Raw genomic sequence first — 11145 nt, forward strand, 5'->3', positions numbered from 1 at the left:
CCTGTCCCCTACCCCACCCAAAGCCATCTAGAGATGGGCTTAAGAAACTAAGACATCTGCATCATGAGCCTTTCCAAGGCTGAAGCAGAAATGTCTCCCCTCACTTAATCTTGGCTCACAAGCCAGCTTTTGATTTTCTCCACTGCGGTTCAGGAACACAGGAATAATCACATGGCCACACAGCTAGAGACTGTCAGCCCAAACTTGGTATGTCACCTTCCGAAACACCTCTGCGTTAGGAAGAGACAGGCAGCTCCTAACTGGGTCATGCTGTCCATAGCTGTATCTATGCATCAGAGGCAGCTGTGAGGAAAAGCTCCCAGGGCCACCTTTGTTTCATATGCTTTTCACTGGGTTGCTGTTTAATAAACCTGCTAAGTTGTCCCTGAAATTGTCAGTATAAGTTCCAAGAGAATACTGATGTCTTCCACTGTATAGGGCAGTCGGATCTGTGGTCAAGCTATAATGCTGGCTCCTCACAACCCCCCAGCTATTCAGGTATTCATCCCTGCCCACTAGCACTGAGTATTCCCCCACTTGGCTTTTCTTTCATCTGAGCTCTTTCTCTTATTTAGAGTGGCAGATTCATGGGGGAACTAGTATTGTCCATATAAGGGATCAAGTGGACCCAGTGTGTATAAAGAAAAAAGCATTGGGCTGGAAGTCAGGAGATCTAGATTCTAGACCCAGCTCTGCTACCAGCTAGCTTTGTGACCCTGGGCAAGTTATTTAACTTCTCTGGATTTCACATTTCCTGTGAGGTCTCTTCCAGTTCTAAGATTCTCTGATTCGAAGTGGATATTTGGGCTCTTATCACTCCAGAACTCTCCTTTCTTCTGTTCGACTATTCTGGTGAATAAGATAAGTTTATATAATACAGCTTCTGACATTATAGTCAAACAAATTCAGTATGTTTCTTTCTCCTGTTGAATTGTTCAGTCATAGACCATGCCAGGAAGTAAATTGGGGACATGGCACAACTCAGATTCTGCTTGGACTTTTCAAAAAGCCAGATGGTACCACGTTTTTGAGTGCCAGTTGAGCCTGTTTATACAAATTCTTTCCTATTCCAATCTAGTAGAAATCACCAATGTCTTCTTCATCTATTGTTCAGTCAGCTCGACCAGATTTGTACAAAAGGAATAAATTGGCCTTGGAAAGCCAGGCCTTCTCCAGGGTGATTTTATGCTCCATGTAGACATCTTTGGATTAGAAACTAGAATCTTAACCATCAATCAGTAAGCATCATCAAATAGGGGAGGCCCAAATTCCAGTACCAACAACTGGTTTGCATGGGGAGGTCGAGATCTAAGTGGGAGGGTGGAATTGTTCTGCTTGCTGTGATTTAATTATGACTCTGTGATTCAGAGATGTGGAAGCAAATATGAATGAGCCAACTCTCAGGACCAGCTGTCAAGCACTTAGCTTGTAATCTGCTGTTAGCCCACTTGTCCCAAGTGCTCCCAGCTTGACAGCTCACCACCTAGTTAACTGTTTGTTTCCTCCACTGTTCTGATTCACACCCTGGGAGCCTATCTGAAGATCTTGGACTGTGAAAGAGCACCCCAGCTAGGCTGTTTGCTGCCTGGTTAACATCCCAATGGTTTGAGTTACAGGGACTTAGCAGCCCTAGTTTTTCCTCCTATAGTACAAATGGCATCAGAGCCTTCTCCACGTGAGATGGAACATAATCTAACTCTTCTATCAAGAAATGGTATTTCTAATAAGGCATTCCTACTGGTGGCCTCCAGAGGTCCCTATTCTACAACCACTTAATCCACTTTAATGAGCTGTCACTAAAAATTGCCAAGAGCTCTCACTGACATCCTTGGATATTATTTAGTTAATGGTTTATTTAGAGGAAAGGGTCCATCTTCATGGGGAGGAGGATGGGCACTTGGAATATCAAGAGGAATTGGCAGTTGGCACTCTGCCCTGAGAGAATGGAAGAACTGGGAAAGAGAACAAGAGGATAGTTATCAGTTATAACAGAAGTGTCGGGCCGGCCCCGTGGCTTAGCGGTTAAGTGCGCGCGCTCCACCGCTGGCGGCCCGGGTTCGGATCCCGGGCGCGCACCGACGCACTGCTTCTCCGGCCATGCTGAGGCCGCGTCCCACATACAGCAACTAGAAGGATGTGCAGCTATGACATACAACTATCTACTGGGGCTTTAAGAGGAAAAAAATAAATAAATAAAATCTTTAAAAAAAAAAAAAAGAAGTGTGAGATTGATGTGAAATGCAGAAAAAGGAATGGTTAACAAAAAGCATTCATGTTTATCTAATATAGAGCAAGTTTTGATCTACTTCTCAGGACTTATTTCTGTGGACGCAAAGGGTAATTCAGTAGGCAATGAAAGCATCCAGTTTCTTCTGATCTGATTCTGTTTTCACTGAGCAATCTTCTGAGGTGAATTGAGTTTCCTTAGTAGATTTTCCTACTGAGAAATATAATGACCAGCTGTTATCATTTTAGTTCTCTGAACAGTTACTATTCTCGTTGTAAATTGGCCTTCTGATTTCGGTTCCTCCCCTGGGGAGTTCAGTCAGCAGGAATCAGTTCTTCCTGGGCCAGCTGAGAAAATCAAGTGTCTAGACCTACAATGCTCAATTTCTAAACCTTAGAACTTCTATAGTCACGTAGATTCCCCAACTCCCTTTTCAGCAGTTAACCACATCTCATGACCATCCCACCACAATAATATCTTTTGGTTAAGTCTTTTAGTTCCAAGGGATGTTGATTCCTCCTTCACCCTAATTCACATCCTGGGAGGAGGGGTGGTATGAACAGTAATCCAAAGCTGCAGGAAAAGGGACTGGCTCTTCCCACCCTCCTCAGCAGCCTAGTCCTCCACAAGCCAGAGGCTTTGAACACTGAGGCATAGCCTAGCCTGTGGTCAATATACCTTTCCTCTACCCTTTGCACACAAGACCCTCAGCTATTTCTGTATACCTCCACCCCCATCCTCACCCTCAGATTCTAGAAAATACCAATAAACTATGCTTTGCACTACTAAGCCACCTTAGCAGTTATCTTGTGGGCATCCCCTCACCTGAATATGAGAAAATTAAATCTAAAGAGATAAGCAGCTCCATCAGAGTCACACACCAAGTTGGTAGTGGAGCCAGGACTAGAGCTCAGGTCTTGTGACTCCAAGCACAGTTTTTCTACTGCATCACCTTGCTCCTCTGCATGGCTCTGGTATTTGTTTCTCAGCAGATAGGGACCTTGGGGGCAATGTGTTGACAATATGGAGGTGATAGAGGTGAAGTAAAAGATCAAATGCAGAAAAAAATGACAAGAAAGAACTGAAGTTGTAGGAATAAAATAAGCAGAGAAGGCACACTGACTCTTGTTTAAGTTCACATTGCTTCTGGATGAATCTAATCTGATGTTTATAGAGAACACTTCATTGCTAGTTGATTCATAAGTAGAAATTAATCCTTTTCTTTCCTCTGAGTTTTACTTTGCATAAGAGTGTGCCTATAAGCAATAACATAATTTAAAGATGTAGCCAGATCAGGTTTGAGGTTAAATGGGAGAGAAGGCAGTGGAAATTGCCTAGTCTTTCTGGCTTGTTTCATGAGAACCCAATTCTCACATGATTGCTAGTGTTTTGACAGTAAATGTCAGAGAAAGAGAAAATAGCAATAAGGAAGAGATTTTCTGTTGAGGTCTGGAAAAAGAAGAAAAAAAAAGGCTGCATACTGATCTAGTGAGATGGGGACCACCCCTTACTGAGGAAGCACAGTTAGAAAAGACAAAGTGGCTTGTGGAAAACCGGTAGGGAGGATGGGCAAGGAGCTCATCCATGCAGGTCCTTCGCTGTCAATCAGTAACTGAAGGGTGAAGCCTTAGTGTACTCAGACAAGCCTCCTTGTTCCCCACCTCCCCTTCCTTTTGCTGCCTAGTTATTTCCTTGACTTTTTATTATCATGTTCTTTCTGGTGGGAGGGAAATGCCAAGAAGGAGACTACAGTAATATCACGCATTCTTTTTTTTTTAAGGCACTCTTCTGGTAATAATTTATTAGAAAAGCCGCCACTACATGCTCTAGACTGTTAGAATCCCATCCTCAAATATTATGCGGATTTTCACTTTTTAAAATTTTATTGTGGTAAAATGTATATAACATAAAATACGCCATTGAAACCATTTTTAAGTGTATAAGTCAGTGGCATTAATTGCATTCACAGTGTTATATAACCAGCACCACTATTTCCAAAACTTTTCCATCACCTGAAACAGAAAATCTGTACCCATTAACCACTAACTCCCGATTCTCCCTCCCCCCAGGCCCTGGCAACATCTCATCTACTTTCTCTCTATGAATCTAATATCAGACATTCTTACTTAACTATATACACACCTCCTAAAGTGTATTAGCAGTAGATAAAAATGGAACCTTAGGTGAAAAGAAAAGGGATTATGGATTAAAAACTGAATTATCATTTTCTTAAATATGACCTAAATATACTTGAAAACTTATTATGACTGAGTAGTTTATCCTCCCATTCAGAGAACGCAAAATGAAAGCCCCTCTGCTGTGCTAATTCAGCATCTTTCTTTCTTCTTTCAGTGACCATGCAGCAAGTGGCCAGGACAGTGGCTAAAGTGGAACTCTCAGACCACGTGTGTGATGTGGTGTTTGCACTCTTTGACTGTGATGGTGAGTGGGGCCCTCTGGACGCAGGCGGGAAAACGGAGCCTCCCTGCCCTTGAAGCAGACATTGTTTCTTTTTTTTTTTTTAATTTATTTTTACTTATTTTTTTATTTTTTTGTGAGCAAGATCAGCCCTGAGCTAACATCTGATGCCAATCCTCCTCTTTTTGCTGAGAAAGGTTGGCCCTGGGCTAACATCCATGCCCATCTTCCTCCACTTTATATGGGACGCCACCACAGCATGGCCTGACAAGCGGTGCGTCGGTGCGTGCCCGGGATCCGAACCGGCAGACCCTGGGCCGCCACAGCGGAGCGTGCGCACTTAACCGCTTGCACCACCGGGCCGGCCCCCAGACATTGTTTCTAATGGAGCCTTGCAGGCAGCTCCAGTGTACCAGCCCGTACCTCTTCTACTTACTCCTTTCCCACATCAGTAGCTCAGCCCTCAGCGTCATGACATTGAGAAATAAAACCCCCGGTCCTGGTTTGTGTTTTCCATTTCTTCTTGTAATTCCAATTTGCTTGGAGGTCTAAATTAATTTATGACCACAAGGATCTTAAAAACAGAAACAAAAATATTAGACCCAGCTTGCTGCTTAGTAGATTAGGAGCACTCGAGTATTTGAACGTCTCTAGGAGAAGATGGTGTTGATCTCTCCACCTCCCAGGACACATTTCAGTCATTCACATTCCATCTTAGTATTCCAGCTCCACATTGTGGTCTGTTGTGTCGGTGACCACTCTGTACTTTAGCCCGTTTAAGAGATCCTGGTTCCGCTCTGGCGTTATTTCTCAGCTACTTTGGCTGATACAATAATAATAATACTAATATTAACAATGGAGACTCACATTTTTTTCATTGCTAACTGTGAGCCAGGCACCCTACTAAGCTGCTTGTTTAATCCTCTGACACAGAAATTGTTTTTAACCACATTTGACAGATAAGGAAGCTGAGACTCAGATAAGTAATTTTCCTAGGATCGCAAAGGTAGTAGTTAGATGGCAAAACTAGGATTTGAACCAAAGCTGTGCCGCCTCCCTCTATCCTATATTACTTCCATTGCTCGTCTCACAGCCAGGATTCACTGTTCATCTTCTTGTAGGAAGCTAGGTTAATAATGCAATTCAGAACCAGCTCAAAATCTCCCACCTATGTGAAACTTTCCATTTTGGTCCCGGCATAATGAATCACTCTGATTTTTTCATTCCTTAACTTGGTTCAATTTGTCTACATTACTACATTACACTCTTATCTCTGTCTATGTGAGTTAACTTCTTACCAAATTGTGAGCTTTGTAAGGGTAGTTATAAGTCCTGTTCACCTTTGGACCCCCCCCCCACCATAGGACCTCAGATAGTACTTTGCACATAACAGGTGTGGATTAACTTAAGCTATTTGAGTTATTAAATTGAACTTGAGTTATTTAAATCTCCCGCCTGCACTCACAACCGAGGTCAGAGTCAAAGGAAGCTCCAGGGCTAGGACATCCTCAGGTAGGGGTAGGTTATTCTCTAGAGCTGCCCTGTCCAATATGATACTACTAGTCACATGTGGCTTTTTAAATTAAAATTAAAAGCAATTTAAAACTCAGTTCCTCGGTCTCTCTAGCCACAAATCAAGTGCTCACTAGTCACATGTGGCTAGTGGCTACTGTATTGAACAGCACAAATAAAAAACATTCCCCTCATCACAGAGAGTTCTAATAAACAGCACTGCTGTAAGAGACATTAACTTTCCCCAGATTTTTTTACTCTAATCACTTTTAGAGTTTGAGTTTTTTCCAAAAAACATTCATTTTTATAATTTATGAAGCCAGTATCCTAGAGCTAGTCTGTGAAGTGAATATGGGAATAAAGGCAGCCAGCCTCACAAGCTCCCCTCTTCTCCTAGGAAGTCCTGGGAAATGTTTTCTAGCCTTTTAGAAGGAGGTTCTGTCAATATCAACTTAAATCACCTTTAGAAGATCATTTAACATCTCTGAGGCTTATTTTCTTAATCTACAGAAAAAGAAAATATATATTAAATAAAAAGCCATTGTCGGGCCGGCCCCGTGGCTTAGCGGTTAAGTGCGCGCGCTCCGCTACTGGCGGCCGGGGTTCAGATCCCGGGCGTGCACCAACGCATTGCTTCTCCGGCCATGCTGAGGCCACGTCCCACATACAGCAACTAGAAGGATGTGCAACTACGACATACAACTATCTACTGGGGCTTTGGGGGACAAAAAGGAGGAGGATTGGCAATAGATGTTAGCTCAGAGCTGGTCTTCCTCAGCAAAAAGAGGAGCATTAGCACGGATGTTAGCTCAGGGCTGATCTTCCTCACAAAAAAAAAAAAAAAAAGCCATTGTCATTTTTACCAGTACAAGATCTTAGGTCAAAATGCCAGAGGACAGACAGTTCCGATTTTCAAACAGACTTGTTCATCACAGAACTTGAAAGTTGCACCCACAGATCACACATGCGCACAAATGACGTTCAGTCATATTCATGGTTCATAAGTAACAGAAGCTGTTCAGACTGATCGGCTCTAGCCTTAGGGAAGCAGAAAGCAAGTCCCATAGTAGTTTGAGCGAAATGGCCTCAGGTTTTTTCATCTGAAGCTTCTTTTTATACAAAATATTAGGAATCTTGTTTAGACCTTTTTTGTGCTTTTAATTACATTCTTTTTACTTACACTTTGTTTCCCTTTTTTTTTTTTGTGAGGAAGATCAGCCTTGAGCTAACATCCATGCTAATCCTCCTCTTTTTGCTGAGGAAGACCAGCTCTGAGCTAACATCTATTGCCAATCCTCCTCCTTTTTATTCCCCAAAGCCCCAATAGATAGTTGTATGTCATAGTTGCACATCTTTCTAGTTGCTGTATGTGGGACGCGGCCTCAGCATGGCCAGAGAAGCGGTGCGTCAGTGCGCGTCTGGGATCTGAACCCCGGGCCGCCAGTAACGGAGCGCGTGCACTTAACTGCTAAGCCACTGGGCCAGCCCATATATACTTTGTTTCTTATTGCGGTCACATTGGTTTGTAACATCGTTATATTTCCACTTCTGTATCGACTGCATTATGTTCACCACCAAAAGTCTACTTGCCAACCGTCACCATACACGTGTCCCTTTTACCCTCCTCCCACCCCCTTCCCTTCTGGTAACCACCAATCTGTTCTCTGTATCTATGTGTGTATTTGTTTATCTTCCAGGTACGAGTGCAGTCATACAGCAATTGTCTCTCTCCATCTGACTTATTTCTCTTAGCATAATACCCTGAATTACATTCTTCATAAGCCATATTATTGATTAGTTTTCAGCCCAGCCAGGCTACTTTTTAACTTTTTATATTGAAATATAATATACATACAGAAAATACAATCATAAGTGTACAGCTTGATAAATTTTTAAAAACCAAGCACACCTGTGTAATCAGCATTACCCAGAAACATCACATTACCAGACCACAGAACCACCCCCTGGGGCTGCCTTCCAGCCACTTTCCTCTCCCAAGGGTAGCCACTTTCCTGACTTCTAGTACCAGAGATTAGTTTTACCTGTTTTTTGTTTGTTTGTTTTAATCTTGCCATGAGGTATCTCTGAGGTTTCCCATCCATCCTTAAGCCAGAAACATGGGCCAGTTTAGGTTTTCAAGTACTCTCTACAGAAGTAAACCATTTATTCCCTCTTTCCACTCTCTTCCCAGACGGATCATTAGTAGAGGTCTGTTTGCTGGTTTCCTGTTGTCTTATCACCACCAGTAATGGCTGCCATTCTTTTAATCCGCAGATATTTACTCCTGAGCCTTGGTCAAAGGGTAACTGTCCTCTACTGTTGGAGTGGTTACTGTTCCATGGTGCTTGAGAGGTACCCTTTAGTTAAACCAGATACTCTCCAAGTTCTCTTCCAGACCTGAGAGTCTCCCACTAAAGAGAGTAGAATGGGAAAGCCATGAGAAAATGCGCTTAACCCAAAGCCAGATTTTGATTTTGGTTTTCACCATGAAAAGCCCTCATTATCTCTCACCTGGACTAGTGTAAGAGCCTCCTAACTGGCTCTCATACTCCAGTTGTGCCGTTCTCCAATCCATCCCCATATATCCAGCCAGAGAAGTCTATCCAAAATGGAAATCTAACTGCATCTTACTCCTCTGCTTCCAGTCATTTCCTGGTGCTTCGCTGCCTAAAAGATAAAGTGTAAACGCTTTAATGAGGTACAAGATCCTTGGGGACCTGTCTCCTGCCTGCCTCTTTAGTTTACTTGCCCACCTCTGTGTGTCCAGCAATGTGTAACTTCTTGTAGTTCTCCAGCAGCCATGCTGCTTCCTGCCTGTGCCTTTGCTTATGCTACTACCACTACCTGGAATGCCTCCCCCCCTCACTCCCTCTTACTTGGCCAATTCCTGCTTATCCTTTGGGATTCAACTTAGGAGTCACTCAAGGAAATCTTTACTGATCTGTACTTACACCACCCCCCACTTGGGTAAGATATTGTTCCTCTGTGCCCCCATAACATCCTCTGTTTACCCCATTATGGCATTTACCAAACTGGTGAAATAAGGTATTTGTCCCTCCCACAACCTGGGAGTATTTCAAGGGACAAAGTCTGTTTATCTCTTTATTCTCAACACCTAGCACAGAACCTGACAAACAATATATTCTCAGTCAATTTTTGTCACACTGCACTGAACTATCATTGAGTTGGAGTCGGAAACATCAAGGAAGGAGCAAACCAGTTCGTTTTAAGCCAAGAGAACTGAATTTGGCTGTGAGAGAGCACTGGGCTTTGGAACCCACGTTGTGTGAGCGATGGAATTTTCTCAGTCTTTGTTCTAAGGCCTTCACTTATCCTTGTTGTATTTGCCTCTTTCTCTAGGCAATGGGGAGCTGAGCAATAAGGAATTTGTTTCCATCATGAAGCAACGGCTGATGAGAGGCCTGGAGAAGCCCAAAGACATGGGCTTCACCCGCCTCATGCAGGCCATGTGGAAGTGTGCACAGGAAACTGCCTGGGACTTTGCTTTACCTAAACAGTAACCCAAAAGTGCAAGAGGGGCCACCTCTCCACCCCAGGAACCCTGGCCCCTTGAGCAGAGCCTTGGCACAGCCCTTCTTGCTGCTATTTCTGAAAGTAGTGCTCCCTTCCTCCTGGGAATAATCTCGGGATTCAACCAGTTTCCCTCTCCCCCCTTCCCTGTCCCAGTGTTCTGCTAGGCTCTTATTCTGCCGAATGATTATCCCCAGAGGTTCTCAAAAACATGAGCAAGTCCTAGAAGCTCACACCTTTGGCACCTTCAACAGCACTACCCATTCAAGTACCCTATGGATGAAGAATGCAGGGAACCATCTACATACCTGCCAACCCTGGGAAATATCCCACTGTCAAGTCATCTTTGCTGTGGATTTCTATTAACAAGAACATTCCTTACTTTTCCTCCTGCTGGTGTTTTTAAGCTACAAGTTGGGAAAACCTCTGGCAGGCCAAAGGAAATTTGTGATGAATGATAATGAGGACATCCCAGGCACCCTGAGCTGGTGGGAAGCCTGGCCACAGGAAGGATCTGTGTCAGTCCCCAGGGTGGCTCTGAGACCTGCTCCAGGAAGGTGATATGCACAGTGTAACAGAGCAAGATTCAGAATTTAAAGCAGCTGCTTCATGGCTCTCTCCACTCCCTTCTTTTCCTCTCAGGCTCCCTAAGAAGACTCCACCACAACCCTGTCCTTAATGAGCAGCAGTGATTAAGTTCATTTCTCTGCAAGTGCCATTCCCCCTCCGGGAGTGTGCCTCCAAGGCTGAGGCCTGGCTCAGAGTCTATTTGCCTTCTGTTTTAAACACTTGTAAAATATCACTTTAATTACAACAGTTTGCAGTAAACCCCCCGAAGGTTCTTGTCTCCTTTATTTTAGGATCCCCTGGGGCCTTTTTCATTTCACTTCTCCACTGGGTTTGAGATCCAGCTACCAGCAGACCGTTTTTCTTTCTACCAGAATCTGGTTCTTCCTGTTGAAAGGCAATGTTCCACACAAACAAAAAGTGAGGGCATTTGTAGGTTAGTAGTGGCAGTGTCCCAGCACAGTTTGGATAGCATTTCATCCTGGGCCAGGGTACATAGTCCTTGATTACTCATGCCCCACAATAAGGAACGAAGATGAGGTGGTGGAGATAGGAGGAATCATCTGGTATGGTGGACCTAAGTTTTAAGAACCATAGCAACCAGTGTTGTATATGAACTCAACTCTGCCGCTAACTCCATATGGCCTTGAGTAGGCAAGTAATTTCCCATCTGTTTCCTCCTGTGTAAAATGACAGGTAGGGTTGAGCTTAATGGGCTCTAAGTCATCTTCCAGGTCCAAAAGCCTCTCCTTCATCTCTCCTCCAGAATTCCTACAGCCTCCAGAACCTCCAGGTAATGCTCCTGGGCATGACAGAGTCTCAAGTCCAGTGTAACAGAACTACCACACCAAAACCCAGTGCTTCCTGCAAGTCCTGGAAGTTGGTAGGGA

At 43.8% G+C, this 11145-nt stretch overlaps 1 protein-coding gene across 2 annotated transcripts in view; it reads left to right on the forward strand.

Annotated features, from left to right (window-relative positions):
* The window catches only part of MICU1 (mitochondrial calcium uptake 1), a 224122-nt gene extending 213601 nt beyond the window's left edge, over positions 1-10521 (forward strand). For both annotated transcript variants that reach the window (XM_058543221.1, XM_058543220.1), the window contains 2 exons: positions 4580-4669; positions 9518-10521. In XM_058543221.1, the coding sequence (XP_058399204.1) occupies positions 4580-4669; positions 9518-9678 (251 nt within the window). In that variant the 3' untranslated portion in view covers positions 9679-10521. The remainder of the gene's footprint in view (positions 1-4579; positions 4670-9517) is intronic.
* The last annotated feature ends 624 nt before the right edge of the window (positions 10522-11145 follow it).

Source organism: Diceros bicornis, chromosome 6 (genome assembly GCF_020826845.1).
Source record: "Diceros bicornis minor isolate mBicDic1 chromosome 6, mDicBic1.mat.cur, whole genome shotgun sequence".
Lineage (NCBI taxonomy): Eukaryota > Metazoa > Chordata > Mammalia > Perissodactyla > Rhinocerotidae > Diceros > Diceros bicornis.